Genomic DNA, 25,524 nt, shown 5'->3' with positions numbered 1-25,524 from the left:
CACCAGAATTACAGCTACTATTACTTTGCAGTGTTTTCTACTGTCAGTAGTTTTGAAGCAATTGCATATTTTGTGATAACTATCTCACTTAGACTGCCTGTGAGGCTGGAGGTGTTCTCAGTCTTGTTGAGCAGCTCACTGTGGGAAGTCACTGGCAGCTCAAATTAACAGCCTCAGTGCTTGGTTTCAGGTGGTAACAGCATTCTGGTATTTAATGTTTTAAATGCCATGGCCAAGAGGTAAATGAGGATACATTTAAAGCTGTTATTTCTTTGCTGAAACAGAAAAAAAGTAACATTATAGTTAAGTTTCTTTGCATACTTGGCAGACAGAGTGAGCAGGCTCTAAAAGGCCGTCACAGTCAACATTTTTTTTTAAATATTTCAGAAAAGTTTATGATGGAATAATTGAGGTTGTAAGGAACTTCAGTAGATCATCCAGTCCAACCCCTCTGCTCAAAGCAGGGTCACCTAAAAAAGGTGTCCAGGACAGTTTGTCATTATTTGTGGCAAAGAGAGTAACCCAGAGTGTGGTACAGGTGTATAAAGGGACACATCCTCTAACTTGAACTAAATGTACTTCGTGGGAACAAGGTGGATTCCTGACTGCTTGGTTTCTTGTTTAGTAGAGCTGGATATCATCCCAGAAGGGCTGCCTGCTGTTGGGAACAGTTCTTCCTGTGAAGTGGGGGGTGCTGCGTTCACCATCTCCAGCCTAATGCTTATCTTGGGCTGCCAGCTGTGCATACAAAGGGCTAAAAGTTTTCTGTAAGAGCTTTTAATGTCTGCAGATAATTTCTGGAATTGGAATGACTGGAAATTATAAAATCATTAAAGATCAAGCCCCAAGGCAGATCAGGTGCATTTAGACCACATCGAGTAGCTGTTACATTCATAAAGATTTCTTGCAATACAGTCTTTTCAGGCAAATATTTTTATAAACACAGACACTATTTTCCCTTAATTTACATCTTCAGCACTGCAAGCAGCTGAGGTCTATGAACTCTCCTTCCTTTGCTGTATTTCCTAAAACTTGGGTTTTTCTTGGAGAAAGTTCACAAAAATTTTGGATCCAAGTAATGAAGGTGTTGTGTCCAAACTGGTTACAAGCTTCATTTTGCATGAGGAGAAATTAGCCATTGCTGTTAATCTCAGAAGAGGCACTCCAGTTCCCTGCAGCAGTGTCACACCAGGAAGCCATTCAGCCTAGTTCACTGTAATCAGACCAAATTTGAATAGTACTGAAGTTTACTGGGCTTGATATTTTCATCTGAATGTGGCTGGGTATCTCTGGCTGTTTCATAGCATAGCTGTAAGTATTCTTATACCAGTTCACTGAAAATGTGTTTAACCACACTTTCTCTTCTGTTTTTGTCATCAAGGATGACAGTTTGACTCTTCAGCAGCTGTGAACTAGAAACAGTCATGTAAATGGACTACATTCAGTTGTATAGACTCAAAGGATTCCTGTAACAGTTGCCTAGTAAATGAGTAACTTTCCTTTCTATTTCATTTCAAGACTTACAGTAATGCTTTACATCAAGGTGTTGTCAGGTCTAAAATAAAAACTTTCTGTTCTGGAAGGCATTCTGCCCTTTGAGTTCCTGAAGTAGGGCAGTTGAATTTGTACAGCAGGTATTTTAACCTGCTTACTGTTGCACTAAAAACTTTGCAAATACTGGTCAAAAACTAGTATTTGAGAACTCCACAACTCTACTTGGTGGCTTGTTAGTTGAGAATCTCCCAAAAGAGTCATCAGCCTGACATCTCCTGTTTGAAGGAGTCCCAATCCAAGCACTTTGTGTCTTGAGAAGAACAGGACTGCTCCAGGAATTCAAGTCAACTGAAATAACTATGTTGATGGATTAATTTGGTTAAAGAATAAAAGAGGCAAGAAATAAAGCATACCAAAATAAGAAATATCCAGTTCTGCCTGGTGTCTCAGCTCCTTCTCTAAACAGGAATAAATCCTCCACAGCTTCTTACAGTAATATTTGCCAATCCTTTATGGATTTCTTGATCCTTCCAGGGCTGTGAGAAGGTTAATGCAATCAATCCTCATGTTAACTGAATCATGTCCTGCATGTATTGCATTTATTGATTAAACTTGTTCTCTCAAATTTCAAAAGCTGACTGTAGATTCACACTGGTTAGCATTAATTATCCTCTTAATTGTGTTAGGGTTCTATATTTCATGCCTTTCTTTCCTACCACCCAATGAATTTTGAATGGATCCTGCTGGTAAAGGGTAATTGGTAGATTCACAGTAATGTTAGTTGGAAAGGATCTCTCACTTGTGTTGTGGGGGGTTTTTTGTGGGGAAGATGAAGTTGGTTTGATTTTTGAAGCCTGAAAACCTTTGGTGATGTAAATTCCACAACATCTCTAGGTAACCTGCTGCACAAAAGAATTTCTTCCACCTCCTGACCATAATTTATGGCTGTTGTCTATAGTTATATGACCTGCCACTGTGAAGAGCTGTACACATCCACTTGTAATTTATCTTCCAGATGTTTCTAGTATGAAAAATAGTGTTAAATGCTTGTTTAGATGTTTGGATGAGTAAATAAGTTCTACTGTTTGCATAGCCTTCACAATATTATACTTGCTGTAAGTTGTACTAGATGAGAGAGAGGAAAAGACCTGTGTGCATCAAAGATAGGAATGAAAGTATCAGTATGAAGCAAAGGAAAAAGCAACTTCTAGTAGAGTTAGCAGAGCTCTGCCACAGGTTGGCACTGCCAGTTTAGGGGTTGCTTGGTAGATTTCAGCTGGTGTGAAGAGGGTGATTTAGTCCCTTTTCATTAATAATGGGTTTGAACTGGAACAAGGCAGTGAGGAAATGGCAGAGAATGTATTTTGGGGGTTGTTGGAGGGGTTTCTGGAGTAAGAGAGAGTATGTTTGTTCAGTATAAGTCAATGAAATATCAAACATTGTCAAAACACTGCTACAATTTACCTGAAGAGTCCAAATAATCTTGAAATTGAAGTGTGTCCAAGAGCCAGCATAGGTTTCAAACCTGTAGAAAAGTAGCTTGTGTCAGGAGACAAAGTTTGTAACAAGGTAGAAGTAACGGCCTGCAGTGGTGTTGGGTCCGGCTGTGGTTGTTAACAATATTTCTGGAGACTTCACATAGTGAGAGAAATCAGCACTGTTGCAATTTCAACCCTGAGATGGAGTTTTTTCTGAAAGGTAATGAAGGTGGTAAGAGAAAGCAAGGTGTATATAGTACCCATCTTATATTTAACTTGTATGTCTGAACCACTGTTGGTAAAATCTCTCCTGCCCTTTCTATGTAACTATGATAGGGAAGTTAAAATATCTATTAAAAATATGAATAGAAGCTTTAACCATGTGTTGTCAAGGTTGTTATATTTTTATATGTTAACATTTTCTGTTATGTAAAATACGCACACCCCACAATCCTCAACTTCAGTGTTATGTAACCTTTTTCCTTCCTTCCTTCCTTCAGATAACAGTGATCTGATTGCTTGTACAGTCGTCACAAAGGATGGGGGTCAAGTTCAAAGATTCCTGGCTGTGGATATTTACCAGATGAGTTTGGTTGAACCAGATGTTGCCAGACTTGGATGGGGAGTAGTTAAGTTTGCAGGCCTTCTGCAGGTAAGGGAAGTTGTAGTTTGGGTGGCCAGCTTTTCTGAGCTGAAAATCTACATTTTATGTTGGATAAATAGTAATACCAGTATAAGCTTATATATTTAAGCTCTGTACCATGCTTCCTTGTTTCTTTGGGTTTTTTTCTGCTTCCTGCCTTTTAAAACAATTCTGATTTTCTGAAGAAGTTTACTTAGGTAACCAGAGACAGTTGCTGGTGGGGCAACTTCCTTAACATCTGTTGGGCTGTGCTCATTTGAACACTGAAGTCACATCTGGTTAGGATTGTGTTCCAAGCACTTTGCTCAAGTAGCACATTAATGAACTCACTTAGAGTTCTGATTTTCCTACACAGGTAGAGACAGTGACAGGTTGTAATTTCAAAATGATCTGTGCTTATCTAAGGAAGTTTTTCTCATTTGTCTCTTTCTTGCCTTAACCATTGCTGTTTGTATTTCCTGAAAATTTGCTGTGCTCAAATAATTTAACTCAATCTCTATGAATACTGATTTCTGAAGAAGTAAATCCAAGTTGTACAACTTGCAGAGTGTGGTTTGGTTTTATAATGCTGGGGTTTTTAACACAGAAACTGTCTTAGTAAGAGCTTTAATGGGACATTCTCATAATATTTTCTTTCAATGTTAATATTTAATCTGTAGTTTAGAGAAGCTTACTTTTTCTTTAACTATTTGCATTCTGCTTCTCTTTAGGATATGCAGGTGACTGGAGTGGAGGATGACAGCAGAGCCCTGAACATAATCATTCACAAGCCTGCCTCCAGCCCTCACTCGAAGCCCTTCCCCATCCTGCAGGCCACGTTCATCTTTGCCGATCACATTCGCTGCATCATCGCCAAGCAGCGCCTGGCCAAAGGCCGCATCCAGGCCCGGCGCACCAAAATGCAGAGAATAGCAGGTGGGTGCTGTCCTGGAATGGCTCTGGGAGACAGCACTTGCCTGTCATTGCAGGTCACTCTGTAATGTCAGGCTGAGGCACACTGAGGAGTGGTGGGCCACAGAAGGCTCTAAATCAGGGCTGAGTTTCCAAGGAATAGATTTAGTTTCATATTTAATTTTGAATTTATAAAGTGGATATGTCACACTTTTAAGCCTTGCTTCATGTAAAAAAAATTGAAAGCAAGTATGAGGATATTACTACTTGATATTAAAAATTTTAGGTTGAATGTAATGCAAAGGCATTTATTTTCCATTTGAAAGCTGATTGTCTCTTTAAATGGCTTTCTGCAATGTTCTGTTGTAACTAATGAATTACTTTATTTCTGCAGGGAAAAGCAAAAGGGGTTTTTTTATTGCTAATAACTCCCATGTTTTTTTAGTGCAAGGGGCTTCCTGTAATCCTGGGGTTTTTTTCTTCTCCACTGAAATTTTGAGGTTCCTCTAGTGTGACTGTGGTAAGGACAGCAATGTAGAAAAGGTTGCCAGAAGCACTGACTCTTTAGTTTGTCAGTGCATTTGTTACCATAATTAAGAGGCAAATGAAAGCAAGTTATACTAAAATCTGGTTTAGTCTTAGGTCCTGAACAAACTATCAATTTTCTTGTCACCTCTTTTTCCTTTTATGTATTTGAGTAACAAAAACTATCAATTGTGATTAAACATAGCTCTCCTGGATCTTCCTGTTCAGCCTTCAACTGAAGTTATGGGTTTTGGACACAGCTCTGGAGCTGCAGCCCAGCACCTCCCATTTAGATTCTACGACCAGTCCCGGCGTGGGAGCAGTGACCCGACAGTGCAGCGCTCTGTCTTTGCATCTGTTGACAAAGTCCCAGGTAAGATTAGCATTCATTAACAAGCAGGTTTTGCTTTGGCAATTCTGTCTGCAGAAACTGTACTGTAACTTGTACAAGCAGTGAAAAGCTTATTGTGGTGTGTTCCTGAGCAAACAGCTCCAGGATGAGGCTTGTGGCAAAATTTACTCTTGAGAGAAACAATACCTGGGTGTGTATTCTGGGTATGTTGTGAGCAATACTTCCATGGCAGTTTCCCCAGATGTCTTAATACCTTGTCTTCCTTACAAATCAAGTTAGTTTAAATCATGCTTTGCATACTCAGTATTTATGCAACACATCTGGATCTTCCTGTTCAGCCTTCAGCTGAAGTTACAGGTTTTGGACACAGCTCTGGAGCTGCAGCCCAGCACCTCCCATTTAGATTCTCTGACCAGTCCCAGTGAGCTGTGTGTATTTCCTCCTTTAATTTGGTTATGAATGTTTTCATGCTGGATTGTGAGAACAGCTGGAATGCTGTGCACTGCCTCATTTCCTTCAGAGTGAGCAAGACAGAAAAGGGCCACAGCTACTCCTAAAAAACATTAGCTTGGAACTGGGATTAAAGGAATGATTCTAAACCAATGAGCTCTTTGCTTTTTTATCTCTTTATTGTCTGTTTCACAAATTGACTTCTCTGCAGAAATTCTTTTCCAGGTGATGTTTTTCCTTTTGGGTTGAGTAATTTTAAAGGGAAATCTCATACTGCTTGAAAGTACTTAATTGTGCTGTATTATACAAAAGATTTCGTTACCACTTGCTGCCAGTCATTTCACAGAACTCAGTATTTCTCTTTAAATGTGATTCAGAATTCAAATACACAGAATTCAAATTACTTAGAACACAGATGTTTTACTGCTTTAGAATTGGAGCTCAGTTACCTGAGACCTGACTGGGGAACAGAAATTATAAAACCACAGGTATTGTCAATCAGGTGTTTCAGAGACAAGTGTATATTGTGTGAGGGGAGTGTTTTCCTTATTTGACCAGACTTCCATGGAAAAGGTGTGGTTGTAAAGAGTCCACTGTTACTGTTTCAGCTTTCTCAAAGGAGAGTGCACTTGTGTTCCTAACTAATGACTTCATCTACTAATTTGAAGGGGAATACTAGGGATGATGCAACATAGTCGTTTGTTCGAGCAATGACATCCTTTATTTGAATCCAGGAAATGTTGACTTCCACTTGCAGATCCAGAGGGAAAAGTATTTTGAAGCTTTTATTTGATACAAGGGATAAGAAATGAGGCACACAACTTGACGTATTTCAAGTACAGCATCTTTGAAATGCATTTTATGACAGGTAGCAATATAATAAAAATTGATTAATTTCCTGTTTTTACATCTGATTACTAAACCAGTATCAAATGCGGGTTTGTTATCTTATCGTCGCTGAGGAATGAATAAGCTTTCCTTGTTCCTAGTGATTTTTATAGGAATCTGTTTGTGCTTATCCCTTAATCGGGCTTCCAAGGGTTTTTACTTCAAGAGGAGAACTTTGTGGCTTTGAAAAAACTACTGAACAGTTGCAGTTAAATTACTGGCTTCATGTATTCATTTCTTAACTGTTACAGCTCCAGTGTTTGAGTTCTGCAGAGCTTGCACAGTCAGTTAATTTGGTTGTACTTTTAATACTCAAATTATGCTTTCCCTTGGTGATGATGTCCTTTGTAGATTTAAAGCAGAGTTGTTTTTCTGGCAACATTTTTAGAAGACTAATTACTACTTTTGTTAGGACTGTATTGGCTGTCAGTGCTGTACATCCAGCATGGTTTTTAAGAAATTAACAATCACAAAAATGTTCTCATTCCTCCTGCAAGTTTCAGTGTGTGAACTTTGATACAGCTATTGAATCAGTTCCCTAATTCCTATTGTCAATGGATTTAGAATTTTCAAGAACACTCATTGCAGTTGTGTGGTTCAGTTTCTCTCATGGTGCCTGTATAAAGCTCTGCATATATCACTAGAGAGCCTGCAGTTGCCTCCTGTGTTCCCTTATTGTTGTCAAACTGGGCTTCATTTTCCTTCATTGTTCCACAGTGCAGAGTTAAAATCTTGGTGTCTGGGGGAAAGAGGATGAGGATTGTCATAGCTTGAAACTGGATTTTGTGCAGGACAAATGAAGGGTGATGAGAATGTCACAGACCATGCTTCAGAACATCTCCCTGAACACAGTGAGAAGGGCAGGGACATGCTGTGGTTATCTCCTGCTGGGCTGGACAGTTCTCAGCAGGGAACAACGTAAGCAAAATCCCTCACTTGATCAATTTTATCGTCATGAAGTCATGTCTATGAGTATACTCCAAGGTCTATTTTAAGTTTCTGACCTTTGCTAGAATGTTAGTGCATTTTAGGGATAGTGTAGCTGGCTGGACTGTTCACCATCTCATCTATTAGCTATGTATGAACATATTGTACTTCTGAAGCAATCTATGTAAATAAAGAACACTCTTTTTAAAGAAACCAGCAGATTTGGTAGGGGCCCTGTGAACAAAGGTCTTCTATTGAAAGTAAATAAATGATGACTTCCTCTTCAAGCAAACTCAAGAATTAGTTTCAAGTATTAGCTCTATTCTGAGATTTATATGCCCCGCATGTCTTAAGGGAAATGTTAACGATTTCCAGCAAAAGGTACATCTAAATATTTTAACAACTGTGGTTGCTTACCTACTAAGTAAATTTATTTTAAAAAGCAAAAGATTCAAAAATCAATAGATTTCTCTTACTATTTTATTCATTGTTAATATCTTAGTAGATGATAATAACGTTTTGAGAAGAAAAAAGTAGGAGAAAAACTTGTTAACATTAGCATGGCGAGCAAGTTATAACCATCTTCATTTTAAAGTCTGAAGGAAAAAAAATCATCCCTAGGTTTGGAACCCTTTGTGTAATATGAGCTAACATTCCTGTCATCATCAGATTAACTTCCTAACTGTTATTTTGCTTCCTGTAGCTATGATTAATTCTGCTCACATTTTCTTTCCAGGTATTTCCTATAGAAGTTCCTGATTAGAATTTTTTTTCTTGGCCAGTAGTTTCCCAGTTACAGTATTTTGAATTACTTAGGCTTACCTTTCCTTCCTATCTAAATTAGCTTCCGTTAGCACACTTAAAATTCTTCCTTTGCAGTTATCTGAGGAGAAAAAATATGTTGAGGTCATTTTGAAGCAAATGCTCCTATGTAAGGACATGAATCCATGAGTGCTGTTTTGCAGAAGCTTTGGGCTGGCAATCCTGCTAAATCAGACCAGTTTTCCCTGTGACAGTCATGGGAGACCTTGTTTACTGTTTTCTGCTGTTCTGGTGAGGGTGGAAGGTTTCTTCTCCCTTGAAGTGCAAACTCTGTGGATATGGAATGCTTTATCCACAGGTGCAGCTTTTACCAGCACTGTAAGGGAAGCTAAATATCTTGATGTAAGCTCTTCTCTACCAGGGGCTTTAGGAACTGTTCTAATTTCATTCACATTAGCAGTTGGCTTTGCCTCACTTCTGTGGTCGCAAGTCCACTGGTTATTCCTTGTTTCCCCATCCTAACTGATATTTCAAACTATGAACTGTGTATGAAAAACCTAACGTACATTTTCTGTGATTAAAAACTATAGTGCTCAGGGCCAGTGGTACATATGGAAGTCTCTCACATTTGAGGTGGTTCAGTTTGGGGTTAACTTTTTGCAGACTCTCAGGTGTCACTGTGTAAACTCAGTTTAACTTACCTAAATGATTGTAGGTCGATCAGTTTGGTTTCTGAAATAAAATGTGTGGATTTATTTACATTTATAGGACAATTAGCTCCTTCCAAATACTTTGTTTTTCACTGAAAGAGATCTCTCCTGCCTTGGAAGTGATTTAGTTCTTTCAAGTGGTGTTCATCTTGAACATAATGAATGTAATTTAACTTGGTAAAAATAACATTTAGATACCTATCTAAAGCTATGCTGCAGTGCTACAGAAATTCAGGTGGCATTGTGTTTCTGCAAGTGGTTTTGAGTCTAATTCTTGGGTAAGCGTGGGAGGTAGAATGTAGGAGGTGGGATTACAGATCAAGTCAGATTATTAACAGGACAGATGTTTGTGATCTTTCTTCTGTGCTTTCATCACTGTTGTTTTCACTTGTAGCACAGCCTGTCTGTGTGTTGCTGCTAACAGCATTTTCCTGATTTGGTATATCTACGTCTCAGAGCTTTCAGAGCTTCTTGTAACATGTCCATTTCAACTGAGTTCTGGGTGGTTGCGTCCTGTATGGCACCAGCACCTTCCCTATATAGGAGATTCTCTGAGTGAACAGTCCATCCACTGCCAAGGGAGATTCCCTGTATAAAAGGATAAAGAAGTGTGTGCTGTGTTTTCAGTCTTACCTGATTGTCAGATACTTTCTCTTTCAGTGTTGACTGTTCAGTGAAGGTAGCAACTAGATTATTGTTAGGTGTTTTGTAGTCCACATTGTGGCTACTTTCAGTAATTCACAGGACTGCCAAAAAAACTTCTGCATTAGCACTTTCCCACGGGAGAGAGGGAGGAGAGCTGCAGAAGCAGAAACGTGGTGTACCTCACCTGACCTACAGCCCATGCTGAAGGTGCTTCTTTTGCTGTGAGAAGTGCATCAACTTCTGAAAAGCTGTTTGCTAGCAAAACCTGAAGAGTGGCTATAGGTGTGTACTTATAGAAGGAGAAAGGAATGAATGCAAGGTGGTTAGGAAAGAAAAGGATGCTACACTGCAAAGAGATTGAAGAAGTATTACACTAGAAGCCAGAAAATGACTCATCTAAAAAGTGCTTTCGGACACTGTATAGACCTTTCCAATCTTCAGACTGGAAAAAATTTCGTTTGTGAGAGGCTGGATGAAATTCAATGCCAGCATTAGATGTGATTGATTAAAATTTTCTGAAGTTATGTCTAGTAAAAAATGTAGGTCTTCTATCCAAGAGGGTTTTTTGTTCACTTTTGACTAAATTATCTTCCTTATCGTGTTACGGTCTGTGACCTGTGAATATATTGACTGTATCAAAAATTGAAAAGTTTTGATATGTTTTGACTGTTGTGCAATCTCTAAGTTTTAAAATGCTTTGAATCCCTTAAACTCTCTTTCCTTATTCATTGATCAGCACTTGTAGGCTGTTTTCAGTAAGGTACATTCAGACTTTTCTGGTTTCCAGGATGAAGGTGAGAGAGGGCACATCCTCTGGGACACTACATGAGGTCGGCACCACCTTGATACAGGATTTGCTTTTACCCTTTCCCAATTTGTTCAACAGCTTAACTCTTTTAAGATTGATATTTAACTTGTAAACTTCCCTGTTTTTAAGATTGATATTTAACTTGTAAACTTCACTGTCCTGTTTTGCAGGCTTTGCTGTAGCCCAGTGCATAAATCAGCACAATCCATCCCCACTCTCGTCACCGTCCCCTTCCAGTGGCAGTGGCAGCACAGGGCGCTGTGACTCAGTGACTGCAAGCTCAACGTCCACTCCTTCTGCTGCTCAGAGCCCAGCAGGTATTCACTCACACCTTCAGCCTAGGCACTAAGGGATACAGAGCAGTTCATTGTAAAATTAAGTTGCTGTGTTATTGGATTCAAAGAGTAGGGCTTTATGGTTTTAGATCACTTAATCAACTAAGCCAATTAAAAGTAAATTGTAGTATAAATTGCAGTGATCTCTTCAGCTTTCTGGAGCTCTAAATACTTGGCTTCTTTCAGTAGAGACTTTAAGTACTGGTGAAATGTCCTGCTTGCCTGACTTCTCTCCTAGCACAAACAGTTTAGAATGTTGAGGGTTTTTGTTTTTTTGTCAGTGGTTTGTTTTAACTGAAGTATTGCTTTGAATAAATCTGTAATATACACTGTTAGCCTTCCAGCATAGGGAGGGATAAGTTGATTTCCACATGAAGAATCTTTTTTTGAACTGGGTGGCATTTGCTTTTGTGTGTTTATCTGATCCTCAGGGTAATTTATAACAATGGGCCAAATATGAAATATTTGAAAATAATTATTTAGGATGTTAATATTGTAAAGTTTTTGCAATAACACTCTTGTGGCTGAACACCTCCACGTTTCAGGAGGCTGTTTCATTGGTGCAGAAGAGGCTGCAATATAAATAGACTGACTGTAACTTTCACAAATGTAGGTTGCATGTGTTTGCATTGGTCAGTATATTTAGTGGGTGTGCTTAAACTGGAACTCCTTTTTGCATTGTTCCTCCCTTTTATGTAGTATTTGTAGAGAATCTTGTAGCAGTGTCTGTTCTGAGTGCAAATTGTGTGAGGCAAAGCCTGAGGCTGGAGACTAGACAAGGGTGCATCCTGAAATGCTTTCATGCTAGAAGTGACCTAGTTTACCTCATTTTGGTTATAAAACAATAGAGGTAACTTGATTCTTGAGATCTTTTCAAGCAAGCCCTCATTTAATGGTCACTTACAATGTTGATCATTCCTTGAGAGGGTTGTTCTGGCTACCCTTTCTAAGAGATGCCATTTTGCCTTTATTTGGAAGGCCCATCTATATCTAAAATTTGTTGCAGTCCTACAGGAACTGATGCAACTTTTTTAAGTATTGAGTTTTTTTAGATTTCACTGAACAGTGTCAGCAGACCAATGTGCTTTATATGTTTAAAGTTAGTCTCCCTGCAAGAAATACTGCTGGAAAGGGTAATGAAAGGGTGCTGAGGAAATTAAGGAACAATAAATATTTAAAGCATTCTAGCAGCCAAACTCTAGATTAAAAAGCATGTATTACCTTGAGAGACTAACATATGGTCAAACTAGTCCTGCAATATGTAATTTCAGAATAAAAGTTGGGGGTTTTTTATATACCATCTATTAAAAAATTTATTTTCTCTGTTGCCAAGTGATTGCTGTAACCCAGTCTCTTCATGGCCCAGGTAATATGTAGTCATTGCACAGAGAAGTGCTGTCATTTGTCAGAACCCTCAGGCTGGATTTGCACTACAAGAAAACATGAATTTGATGACATATTTCTCCTTAGCAGTGTAAAAAGGCTCATTGTGTACAGTGTCCTCTGCCGTATTTGAATCCTCTATGGTCAGAAAGAGAAATGCAGCTACAGGTTCTTACCAAGAGTATCTAAGAGAAAACTGTGGTAAAGGAAATGAAAATAAAGAATCTGTAATATTTCTGTAGGTATAAGCTAGTTCACAAAAATATCAAGCAAGACTATGCTTTGTTTCAGACTGAGGGCTTTCAAGCACACATAATCTGGCTTCTATGAAAAAATGCACAGATCCAGAACATACAATTACTCATCAAGTATAAAAAGATAGTGAATTATTGAAGTATCATCACAGACTGTAGTTAACAAAATTGCAGTCTGCTTACACAATATGTTGGCATTTGTGTAACATAAAATTGCATTTTAAAAAGCTTGATGACAGGAGGCTGCTCATTGATTTCCAAAAAAAGCCAAAAACAAGCAACAATAAACACCAAACTCTTCCCTACCCTCCTCACCCCTGAAAATAAAGATAAAAATAATGAAAAAAACCCAGACCAAAACCAGAGGAAAAGTATTTTGGAGTGCCTGATTTCAGTATGCACTTTACCAGTTAGGTTGCATGAACTGCCCACCTCAACCTTCATTGTGACTTAATCATAAAGTATGTGCAAAATGTCACGTGTCGTGCAGGAAAAATGTCTTTGGGTGTGCTTTGATTATTTTTTTTATGTGATGCTCTAGCAAATGTGGCTGTGAGGGTCCAGTTCTGGGTCCTACCACTGGGCCCAGTCCCCTGCAGCCAGGTCAGAGGGAATGAACCCGACAATGTGCATCAGCTGCTCCAGTCCCAAATCAGAACTTGCACTAACCTGCTGCAGGGTGACTTTGGTTCTCCTCAGAGGGCAGTTACAGAGAGGAAGACAGTGGCTTTATGTGCATGAGCAGGTATTTTATTGCAGTAGGATAATGCACAGTTGGTACTGAGGTGCATGCATGTGGCTTAGGGATTTTGCTGGACCATATTTGCTCTGGCCTTTAGGACCAAGAATCCCTGCCATGCATGTGGCTGTTCAAAGGACCAGTGGTCAGGTCAGACTAATATGTTGGCTGTTAGTGTTGGAAGTGTATTTGGTGCATAGCTGCAGCATATCTAATAGTTTCATTTCTTTCTAGAAGAATCTCATTAATGCACAGAAACTGTTCCTAAAATCAGACTAAAGCAATAAGTGTGCATAATTCTTCAAAGCTGCTGCCCTGGTCTGTACCAAACTGCTTAGTGTAGTTGCAGGCAATAATGGACACAAGCAGTGGTTTAAAACCTGTGGCTGAGTGTCTGATGGTGTCTCAAGGTCCTTATTACAGACTAGTGAGAATTCTGAACTCCCTGGAGCTAGGTCTTTTGGGAGGTGTGAATGTAGGAAGGGTTTTCCCCAACCCCCAGAGCCCTTTTGACACTTTCTGCCAATCTCAGTGTCCATTCAATAGTGTCATTCTTGGGATCAGTGTCTCTGCATTAACTGTGAGTTTACTGTGAGTTTGAATATTCTCCCTTTTGTAGTACTTACATGTAATTTTGATGTGGAATTTCTGTAGTGGAAACTTGCCAGGGATGTGGCATGAAAGCTGGGCTCTGTTTGGCATGTGCAGGTGGCTGCTCTGTGGGCTTGTGCATGAACAGAACTCTGCTGAAGGAGGTGACAGTGCCATGAGCACAGTCTGTGTTATATCAGGTCATGCTGACCACTCAGCTGGGGTATGGAAACAGCTGTTGGTATACACCCACTTCTGTGTAAAGCAGTGGTTTTCCCTTAGCTTAACCACTTGAGGACAGTTGAAGCTAAAATGCCTTTCCTCTTCTGCTTCTCAGCAGTGACTTGCCTGATGTGAATTAGCTCCTTTGAGGAGGAAGTAACCAGTCTGTGATGAGCAGCAAGCAGTTACCAAAATCTGTTTTATGTCCCAAGGTAGCCCCTGAATGCTGCTGCCATCTGTCACATTGAACTCTGTCTCATTTCCCATTCCATTTTGAACACACACACAAAGGTCTGTGCCCCTCTCTGCCCCTCCTTCCCGGCTCCCCTGTTTGTTCTGGCACCTGCTCAAGCTGTTGAGCATGAAAAGCATCCTGGGTTGCTCAGGAACTTCAGACAAGAAAGCCAGACTAGATAAAGGGGAGATGTCTATCTGGACTTCAAGGAAACTACCTCAACTACCTTCTTTAAGAGCAACATCTTAAACCACACAGCTTTTTATACTGTGAACTTGTGATTATAGTGTCCTAAGTTACAGTCTGTTGACAGATTTAAACTGGTCAGGGTTTGATATATTTGAGATGATACTTGTAAATCTTCACAGAGTTGTTTCAGGAAATAAGATTTGGAACATAGACACCAATTTTTACATAAAACAGTGATAGATGAGAACAAAATAAAGACAAATTGCATGTTAATTAAGAGAAACATAGAGGATATATTGATGATTAAACAGCAAAAGAGCTTTCAAAAATGTGTCACCAGGAAAAGTTATGTTAGTTCAATGTTTTGTAAAAATAATTTACTTGTTATCACTCATACCTGCATCAAACAGTCCCACAGCATTGCATCAGTTGTTTTGTCATGAGTGAAATAAACTCCTATGATTCCCAAGTTCATTGGCTATCCTACGTAGTAGTTGTCAACCTGCTTTATGGCACAGATATTTTAAAGACTGGCAGCTCCCCCATTTGCAGTGTTTGGGGATTAAACTTAGCCCTTTACAAGATTATTGTTCTTTAAAATTGAAAAAGCAGAAATCATCCCTTAAAGAAAGCAGAATGCTTAGCAAGACAGAAAAATCAGTGTCGGGTTCTGCAAGTCCTGCTATCAGGTTGGTTTTTTCTTTGTATTTAGGTTTGGGGTTTTTTTAATTATCATGTGCTTTTGAAATGTTACTATGCATAAGGTAGAAATGTTCTCGTTAGGCAGATTTTAATCATCAAGTTTCAGAGCTGAGAATACAGTCATGTCTTGGCTGCTCCTGCTGGAACTGTACACTTCTTTAAAGTGCTTATTTTCATATATGCCAAGGATTAGATATAGAAGCTCTCTTACTATAAGTTAGCAGTCTTCCAGAATTATGAATGTATTAATGTCATCTGTGCTGTATTTTATTACTTTTACAGTTGTCTTAACTTTTAAAAAGCAATTGGCTTCAGTACTTAAGAAAATGTTTACATCAGAGCAATAGGTAATGAGGACTTCACAAGGCACTGATCTGTGCCACTTAAGCTGTATTTTGTGTGTGCTTCTGGCAGGTATTGATGATAAAAGATCTAAAATAAGTACCAAGAGCTGTCCCTTGTTGCAGAGAACATATTGGATTCCAGTCTGAAATTAAATTTCCATTCCAAGGAGAGGGTGATTAATCAAGCTTGGAGAGCTTAGAAGAGCAGTGCCTGCCTTCCTATTGAAACCATCTCTGTCTCTTCCCTCTATAATCAGTAATGTAAATGTGGTTTGACCTCCTGTTCTGTGAAGCTCTAGTAATTTTCTGACTAGGTGAGGAAGTACTTTTGTTCTTAGAAAGTTTCTTTTCTAGGAACTTTCTATGCACCAAGCATCATCATCTGAACTGCTGTTATCTTTTCAAACCCTGTGTTTGGCTTTATCATAAACCAAATGTAAATGCTACTGTTGGGTTTCAGAATAGTAGGGCTGAGTGATCTGAAGTGTTGTCACCTGCACAGTACTGCACTGCATATTATTCATGGCCAGGGGAAAGGAGAATAATTCTGTGTCACCAGAATTTGTGGTAAAGAACTTCTCTCAAAGTTTCTAAAGCAGGTGAGTAGATTATAATGCAAATAAATACCTGCCAGCCCTCCTTGATGTTGATATTGCCAGACATAGCCCAAACTTACGAACATTTTTAGATAGGAAGCAAAGCATTAAATTCATATAAACTCATTTATTTCTAAAGAATGAATACTTCCTGCTTCAGAAGTATTTCCCAAAAGTAGAAGGCTTTTGGTGTAGTGTCAAATTGTATTCAAGATACCAGCAGTTACGGGTGTGTCCTTGTCACTTATTCTTGTTGCTGCTCTAACATTTATCCTTTGTCTCCATTCCAGTTTCCCTCCCCTGTATCATTGTTGAAGGCTCTGTATGATTTCTGGCTGTGTTTCCCTCTAGTAAGGTCTGGCAGGAAAGGACGCCGGCGGGTGTTTAGTCTGTCGGAGGCTGACAGTCACGGTGGACACTGGGTTTAGGCCTTCCAGCAGCAGCTGCAGCAGAAACTCCCGCAATGCCCACTCAGGCAGGTTCCTCCGTAAGCCTTCACAAGCCCATAATAATCAGTAGAACATATTTGCTTTCCATGCTGACAGCAGTGACAGTGAGGTAGGAAACTGAAGAAAGCATTATAATATTTGTCTCTACGTTTGTTTTGGGAGACCTGTAAATCAATAATGAGCTGTTCTGAAAGCCTTGTCTGCAGCTTCTCCCATGTCTCTGGGCACTCGTGCCAAAGGTGGAAATTGTGCTATCAAGCCTCCAGCTTCAAAGCAGCCATGTCTTCATCTGCACAGGGCAGCCCTGGCTGTAGTGAAATTTAGTAAACTCAGGCTCCTGAATGGACAGTAATGCAGGTCCTTGGCCAGCAGCAAGAAATCTCTTCATAGCACAGGTCAAATGGACAGGCATTCAGCATAATGTCCCTGGACTCTGATGGCGCAGGCTTAATATTTCTGTGATCATCAGATTCTGGCAGATGACTTTATGGACTGTTTGATTGTCCTTACCTGAGGTGAGGAGGAGGAGCAGATGCAAAAAAAGATGGAAATACTCTTCAGATGACCTTTGTTATATAATCTGTTTGAACTTGTATCTAATTTTCTTTTCTTTTGTTACTGTCATGGCATGAAGATACTTTACTCTGCTAATATTTCATAAACACCCTTTTTCATATTTATAGATTTAATTTGCAACTTTTTTGCCTAATGTCTTGTAATTTGTGTTTTTGTTATCCTTTCATAGTATGTTGCTGCACAGCTTAGGACACTTCTCTGTGGATGATATTCATTCTTCCCTTTTTCTGTTCTTTTCTAACTTCTTTCACAATAACCTTCCTAACATAAGTTAATATAACAACTTGAGTGTTTTAGTTGGGTTTTTTTGCTGTAACAATAATCTTGGTAGCAGTAAAGGAGTGCTGAAAAACATTATTAGAAGATCTAATAATACCCCAAAACTTGCAAAATTACACCTTGTTTTCAGTAAGTACAATAAGTTTGGAGGTATGGAAGGCTGTTTGTTAGAGTTCAGTATTAAGATCAAAACCATTTTAAGAAGCTGACTTCACTCTGCCTGGTTTTGTTGCAGATTTGGCATATATTTTGTGCCAGAACACTCTTGCCTAAGTACATTGAGGCTGGGGAAAGATAAATAGAAATGCTGTTTTCTAGTATTAGGTAATAACCTTTTGATATTTAAGAGCAGAGCATAGCTCAGTGACTGGTGGTTTTATCCAGGGAAAATTACAGATTTTCTTTCTATCCAAAAGTCAAACTGCAACAAAATGTTGGGAGTTTGGGTTTTTTGAAAGTCAGTTAGTATTTTTATATATAGTATAAATGGAAATTCCAGATAATAAGGAGAGAAATTATTCTGTAAACATGTTGGGTACATGAAACTCTTTAGAAGCAAGAGCTTGGTACCTGCTTAAAGAGACATTCTTGTGTGCTCTAGACAATGTTCAGAACTCTCCCTCCTCCACCCTTTTGTGTGTTGGGATTTGCTTTCTGATAATTTTGCCAGCAGTGCCACCCTGGGTTACAGGGCCATTGTTCCTGAAATTCAGTGCCACAGGGATGGAAACCAGGCTGGCAGTGACCAAAGACATCCTGAGAGGACAGAGGCTGGGTTGTAGCAATATCAATAACAGCTGGATGGGAGTCACTTTAACATTAACTTAGAACCTACCTGGAAGGATTTAGGGACCAAAACACCCAGCATAACAAAAGAATATAATGTCTTCCATAATTTCAGTAAATGCAAGTATTAAGAAAAGACATTGATATTCTATTTGGGAGATGGGAAGGAATGACTTAAGAAATGAAGTGTGGATTCAGAAGTTAAATAGAAATGTGCTGAAAGATTCTGAGCAGAATGCCATTGGTTGATAATACTTTACTTACCAGAATGCCTCAGGTTTCTGAATCCTGAATTTGGGTGACTATTCATCCTATAGTATAAGATGAAAAAGTTATCTTGGCAAGGAACATTTGATGTCATTGTAAGATTGTATAGGTTCAAAAAGCAGAAACTCACTGTTCTGTGCATACTGAAATGTCAGTGTTTAGCTTGGAATTCAGAGAAATCAGCCTGTATTTCATTGTTTTAGCAGTTCATTTTCCATGTGATTCTTGCATCACTTCCTCTGTTATCAGTTGCTACATTCTCACTAAAGCTTCTTGGCAGATGAAGAATCTGTAGGGTTACTTTGAATCTGTCCTTATAGTTCAAAAATAACCACTGATGTCTCTTTTATTTAATAGTAGACTCTTTTACCATCTATAAATCTTGTTTTTATCAAAGCAAGAAGCTTTAGCCACCAGTTCAGCTAAAAGTACATGTGAGTGGTTTCTGGAGTGAGAATACACCATTGTCTGGGTTATCTTACCAGAAAGGTAAAAAAAATCAGTAATTTTAGTGTTATCCACTGATACCCATTCCATTCTCTACTTTGCTTTTCCTTTTTTTTCCCCCCCTTTGTCTTATGTTCATGCTTTCTGTTCTTTTCCAGGACTAATTGGAATCATAATGAAACGGAAATATTTTTAAGGTCACTGTGTATTAAAACCATAACTTAATTCTTAGCTTCTGTATTCACTACATTGCCTTGTAAGCTTTTCTGCAGATTCCTGTACACTTGAACACATGCTGTTTCTTACAAAAGCTTTAAAACTGGTCTGTCTTGAAGCTGGATACCTGTTACTTTAATGGCATCTATTATTGTAGTCTGAAAAGAAAAAAAACCTGACTTTTCGGGGCATACTTGATCATCTAAGGCTGTATCACCTCATCCTGTCCATTCCCTCTCCATCCTGAGCCAATGAACAGCTTGCCTGACAGTTCACTAGGTTTTTTAGGGGGAAAGGACAGCACAAATAGCTATTAATGTTGGAGGGTTTTTTCATAAAGTAGGAGGTGCAGCAGCATATCACTTTTCTATAGCATTTATGCTTATTCTCAATTTTGAGTGTTGGATGCTCCTTGCTTAGGAGGACAAGCCCCCCATGTCTCAGAAGGCTGTGTAAAGCAGGCCTCTTGCAGCACCCTTCAGTTGCAGTAAGGAAATGATCCTCCTTCCTCTTCTGCCATAATTCTGCTTTCTGTGGTTGAGGTGTCACTTAAATGTGAATCTGGAGGATAAATTGAGAGAATGACTTCCAAATTTTTGTAAGAAACAGGCCACCTTTTGGGAAAGCTGGCTGTAGAGTGGTTCTTCAGTTTTTTCTTTTATTTCTAAAGATCTTCCTAATAAGGGGTAGCGGGTTCATTTTAGTTCATACTAAATACTGGAGAGGTTTTCTTTCCCTCAACTTGCTCTCTCTAAGAATATTTCTAATATTGATACATATTCTAATACTAAATGGTTCCTAATTAGAACATAATCCTACTGGCATTTTAGGTTATGCCTTTATAATATTCTGGTTTATTTCTAATTACTAAAATGTGGATGTGTAAGCATAGTGCTTCACAGAACTGTGTTTTCTACCCAGTTATTCTTGAACACTCATGAATAATGGTGTATTGTTAGGTTAATGTGCATACTGCCTTGAGTATTGATTGTTCTTGGTGTTTTCTTTTCTCAGATGATGCTTCAGCTCCAGAGCAGCCTCTGACGGCCGGTTCCGGTCAGACCATGTTGACTGATGAAACTCTTTCAGCTGTTTCCAAGTGCAGCAGAAATGCTGTAAAACCCAGTGACACAGAAACAGCCAACCTGTCTCCCAGCCTGATTCCTGCACAGCAGCCCACCATATCCTTACTGACAGATGACAGCACGGACACGCTGAGCGTGGAGTCGCTCACTCTGGTGCCACCAGTGGATCCACACAGCATCCGAACATTCAGCTGCATCCCTCAGGCCCCTTTGCAGCCTGAAGTTGAGGTTGACAAGGTGAAAGAGGTAGAGGAGGAAAGTTCTGACTAAAGCCACCATGCAGACTGTAATAAACAGTGAAGGAAGTGCAACCAAATCGTGATTTATTTTTTTTTTTTCCGTCTGGGAGTGCAGATACTTCTGGAGGCCTGAGAGGCCTCAGGTCCACCTGAAGGGACCAAGTGGTGACAGAGAATGTCAGCAGTTTTTAGAGCCAACATCGAATACTCAGCATATCTGAACTGGGGACGAGAGAAAGAACCAATCCAGATTCACAAGTTTGGGTTTTTCCTACCAGTTTCTGTTATACAAGAACATGAACGTGTTTCAGAGGACCTACTGTCTTTCTAACAGGAACTAATTAATTGTAAAAGGTCTACAGTATTATGGCAAAGTGAAGAGACTTTTGGATACCCAGCTTCATGGTACTGCATTGTTATGTCTCTGAAACGGGAGACATGCCATTGACCAGAAAAAAATTATATATTATAGGACAGAGGTAAAACTTCCATTTGAATCAGGGTGTGGTTTTTCAGTTTGATGTTTGGTTCGGGGTTTTATTTGTGGAAGAGGGGTTTTGGGGTTTTATTTGGTTTTTTTGGTTGGTTGGTTGTTTTATTTTTTTAATCCTAACCTTGTTCATCTTTTGGAGGTCTGCACAATACCAGCAGGCTTGGCCACATTCAGTATTCTCTTTGTAGGACTCCAGACTTAAATACTATGTTTTCCATATTTATTTATTTCAAGGTTTGATTCAAAGTTAAAACACAATGCTTGTTCAAATTAACTAAAGGGATTTTTGAGACTACTTTAGTCGTTGTTTAGATGCCTAGAGAGGAATGTAAAATATTTTACAAGATTGCTATAGCATGTTTGTTCACTTCTGACAGTCAAATTGCTACACATCTGAGGAATGGTGATATCCCTGCAACTGAAAGACAACTTCAAGAAGCAGACAGAAGCAGTTTTACTCTAAAGAGGTTTTTCAAATTTTTCATAGTCATGTAGGAAGAAGGTCACCATATCTAACTGATAATTCCTTTGCAAGTCTGATCTCGAAAGGTATTGTTTATTTTTTTTTTCCTGTCTGGCATAGTATCTCAGTTAAACAACATTAAAAATACATAAAAGTGATTCTGAGTTAACATTACTTCCTAGATCCTGACACCAAGCTGACAGAAAAGGGAAAGATGTTTCTTAAAGCTTGGAATGTTCTTGGCTGATTTGATACATAATTTAACATGAAAGGAATTTAAGATTTTTCATCAATTTCCAAGTAAGTTAATTTAAGTTAATAGTAAATTGAGTAGCTTGTCATTGCTGTTCTGCTCTTAACACTGAGTTGGCAATTCCTCAGAGGAATTTATGCTGTTTACTTGGTATTGATTTCAGTCACCACTGCACTCTACTGGCATTGAGTTCTTACCAAATGGGTGAATCTGCAAAGTTTTTACCCACTTCCCAGTTGCTTATTGTACCTCTTCCTGGCTGTCATATATATATATATGTATATATATATGTATATATACATACAGGTATATATATAGATATGTATTCATATATATATACACATATATGAGATTGACTAATTCACAGGTACGACTTTTCTCACTTTTTCTGTCTTCTCCTTCACATAATAATTGAATCTTTGCCAGTTGGGTATATGAGGTGTCTGCTACTGAATGCCAGTAATTTTTTTCCCCCTATTTACTTTTTCATGCAGTTTTGATTTCTAATTTTCTGTGACTTCTACTTTGTCTCAAATTGAATTAACTGATACTCTGACAATTCCAGAGTGGCCCAAACTCTAAATGAATTCAGAGTTAGGTGTCCTCAGCACTGCAGTGGATTTTGTGTGAAAATCTGGCATTACTAGAATAAGAGCCTGCTTTTTTGGGTTTTTTTGTCTCATGCTTAAGATGAATTTGCATTCATGCAGTCACTGTTGCAGCTAATGTACCTGAACAGGCCTAGACACATCAGTAGCAACGTGGGCACAAGAACCACATGAATTTTTATTAGCTGAACTGATTGAAGTCTAGACTCTCTCTAAAATGGTGCAGCATTACACTGTAGTCTTAGTAATATTCTGAAGACCATTATAAAAAATGCCTCACTTAATTAGAAAGCATTTTATGTTAGTTATTAACCTTAGATTCTTGACAGAAAATATCACTGTGCAGGCTGAGTGCCCTTAAACAGAAGTAATTTTAGACTGGAAAACCTTGATCTTAATTTATCTCATTTCAAATTCAGTTCTAGCAAAATTAGACCTATGCACAAGGAGTCTCTTCAATGTATATGAATAATCTCACCCCTGAGCTGTACTGCACAAGAAATGGGGCAAAGGGAAAGAAAGGTGACTTTGTACTTTTTATTACCTTTGAGTGGCTTTTAAATCTCGTGATCACTTGTCTAGTGAGAGCTTCACAGGAAATGACTTAGATATTGTTATTAGGAAAATAAAAGAATAGGTCTCCTGTTAATTTGTGATTACTTCAAGCAATTCAGGAATTCAGTAATTGCCCTGGAACTGAGTGTCATTTCGCTAGCAGTAAAATAAACTTTTTGCCTGAAGATGTAGGTAAGCTATCAGACAAGCAGGTGGAACTGAGTGTGTAAGGATGAAGCCCCTTCCTGAGAGTAAACACTTGAGTGCTGTGCTGCTGTCACTCTTGGGGTGCTGCAGGAGACAGGGAGCTCCAGAACAGCCTCAGGAGCAGGGGCACTGACCACCAGGGAGTCGTGGTCAGAAAAGCCCCACCAAACTAAACATTCTGCCCTTGTCTCCACTGACCAGCTGAAGTGAAACTTGCTTTTAAAAGAGCATTGCCCAGGCAGGCAGCTGCTGTCTGGGAAAGGAAATGGTTTAGTCCTGTAGTTGGATCAGAGATCTGCAGACATCAGCTGGGGGCAGGGAGATCAAGGCCTTTTGCCTCCCAGGTACTTGGTCTCCTTTCAGACAGCTAATGTAGCTATCTAAATATATGTTGAAAAGTCTCTTCCTAACTGCTACTGTCCTTCTTGAAAGAGTTTTTTGGTGCATCCCTGGTTCACCACCACTGACCTACCTTAAGATATCACTCACCTGGGCACTGCTCTTCTATTATCTAGCAATCTTTGGAGAAGTTCTCTCTGTGCTTGCCTGCTGTGTTTCTCTTGACCTTTCCCAGCATTTGCAGCATGAATTAGAAGCAAATAGAATAACTCTTCCCATCTCCTATTGGATTCTGAAAAACAGAGGGTGATCCAAGCAGGGCTTGCTATGGTGGGATGTTTTTAGGGGTTGGGAGGGGAGTAGTTCTTGGGGGTTTTTCTGCTGCTCAATACTTGAGCAGCAACAAAGACATAGGAGATGCAGTTCTTGACTGAGTCTCAAACAGAGGGTTCTTTCATATGGAAACATATTTTTATATTACATTTGTACAGAATTTTCCCTATTTTGATCTCCCAGCATTTTTAGATTTGCACGTTGCTCAGTATTTCTTTTGCAAGGTGTTATAAAATATATATTTTGTGTTTGTTAATGTGTTATAAATGTAAAGCTAAATTTTGGTTGTCTAATAAATGTGCACTGTGGTGGTATCTGCTTTATTGTTTTGTTAATTTGAATTGATTGGTTCTTAATATGAAAAGGAAAGACTTGTCATTGTTGGGGCTGTCTTGTTAGCATAAATAAATGTGTGGAGTGCATTTATTTTAAAAGTAACTAAAAATGGCTTAAGCAGGTAATGACTAAGAATACTTGATAACAAAAGTTAAGGTGCAGACTAGTTCACAGGATTCTTTTAAGATCATAATCTGAAGATTCATGAGAATTTTTTTTTATCTTGTTTCCCATTATTTTGGTTATGGATACTCATACTAAAGTGAGTTTAAGACACAGTAATTGCAGTCTTATAGTCTGTATGAGATCTGAGGGTTAGAGTTTGGCTGTATTTAAGGACTAACTGTGGCAAAAGTATCTACAATGAACATGAAGACAATTTTTTTAAAGATTGAGAATAGATTCAACTGTGAAATTTATAGACTATTATGTCTAGGAGCTTTGTTTTGCCCAGGGACAGCACTAACTATACATTGTCACAACTTCAGGAAACATTCTGGAAGCATTACAAACTTTAGAAGATAATTTTAGGCATCTCCACTTGTAAATAGCTGTGTTGATATTTTTGTTGCAAACTTTTTCCTTCATTTTTAGCTGCTTTGTAAGTTTGTTTTCAGTGCAAAGAGGTAGAAATGTATTTTTCTAGAAGAATGAATGTACCTGGGATTTAAGCACTACAAAAAGCATTTTATGAACATGGACTGTCCTCCTATGAAATATATTTCAGTAAAGTTGTCTGAAATGTAGTTCATTTGAGGGAAAAAAAGTCCTGAACATGCACTTACATTTACATGGAAAAAAGCCCAAACATGGTGTGAATTGAATTCTGAAATGTCTTTCTACAGGCAATAAGTATTAATTATTTAATGTAAGTTATGTTAGACACTTGGAGTAAATGTGATATCTTATGTTAATTTAAAGAACAATGTAACTAAGCATCTGGGAAGGGAGTGGAATTAGAAAATATTGGTGTATATTTCTGAAATCCAGACTTCTGAGTCTGTATTTGCTGGCATTGAGAATTTGTCGTGGCTATTGAAAACCTGGACAAGAACAAGGAACAGACCTTTCTTTGTAACTGGAACTTGGCAATAAAAATGGTGTTACTAAGAGAACTTCTTCCCTTTCATGTGCTGCTGCATGCATTTGATGCACAAGGACATCCATGAGCAGTGAAAGACAAAATTTGCAGAGCCTTGCTTTTATTTAGAAGAATGTTGTGCATATGTGACTGTTAGGCATTTTCATCTTTAAGTCAGGGTAATTTGCCCTGAGTATGCAGGAAAGACATAGCAGGAGGGGGAGCAGAAACAGGCCTGGAAGGGTGATGGAAAGAGATGAGACCAGGGGTTAAGAGAGCCTAGGCAACATTTCAAATATCTGTGAACCACTTTGAAAGTGCCTGTCATGTGTGATTTCTTCCCCAAATA

At 38.8% G+C, this 25,524-nt stretch overlaps 1 protein-coding gene and 1 long non-coding RNA gene across 10 annotated transcripts in view; one reads left to right on the top strand and one right to left on the bottom strand.

Moving 5' to 3' along the window:
* The window catches only part of CLEC16A (C-type lectin domain containing 16A), a 59,723-nt gene extending 34,514 nt beyond the window's left edge, over positions 1 to 25,209 (top strand). For 3 of the 9 annotated variants that reach the window (XM_071444235.1, XM_071444233.1, XM_071444234.1), the window contains 5 exons: positions 3,473 to 3,624; positions 4,326 to 4,530; positions 5,237 to 5,404; positions 10,744 to 10,890; positions 20,198 to 25,209. In XM_071444235.1, the coding sequence (XP_071300336.1) occupies positions 3,473 to 3,624; positions 4,326 to 4,530; positions 5,237 to 5,404; positions 10,744 to 10,890; positions 20,198 to 20,538 (1,013 nt within the window). In that variant the 3' untranslated portion in view covers positions 20,539 to 25,209. Of the gene's footprint in view, positions 1 to 3,472; positions 3,625 to 4,325; positions 4,531 to 5,236; positions 5,405 to 10,743; positions 10,891 to 16,514; positions 16,722 to 19,125; positions 19,165 to 20,197 lie in introns of those variants that run through there. The other 6 variants (XR_011681822.1, XM_071444241.1, XM_071444239.1 and 3 more) reach the window with 6 other exon arrangements.
* Positions 1 to 25,524, bottom strand: part of LOC139598204 (uncharacterized) — a 210,650-nt gene that overhangs the window by 144,147 nt on the left and 40,979 nt on the right. The gene's annotated exons all lie outside the window — the stretch shown is intronic.

Source organism: Agelaius tricolor, unplaced genomic scaffold (genome assembly GCF_023055355.1).
Source record: "Agelaius tricolor isolate 1412-34295 unplaced genomic scaffold, bAgeTri1.0.p SCAF_19, whole genome shotgun sequence".
Lineage (NCBI taxonomy): Eukaryota > Metazoa > Chordata > Aves > Passeriformes > Icteridae > Agelaius > Agelaius tricolor.
Note: the sequence above shows the minus strand (reverse complement) of the source record. Positions and strands in the feature narration are given on the sequence as shown.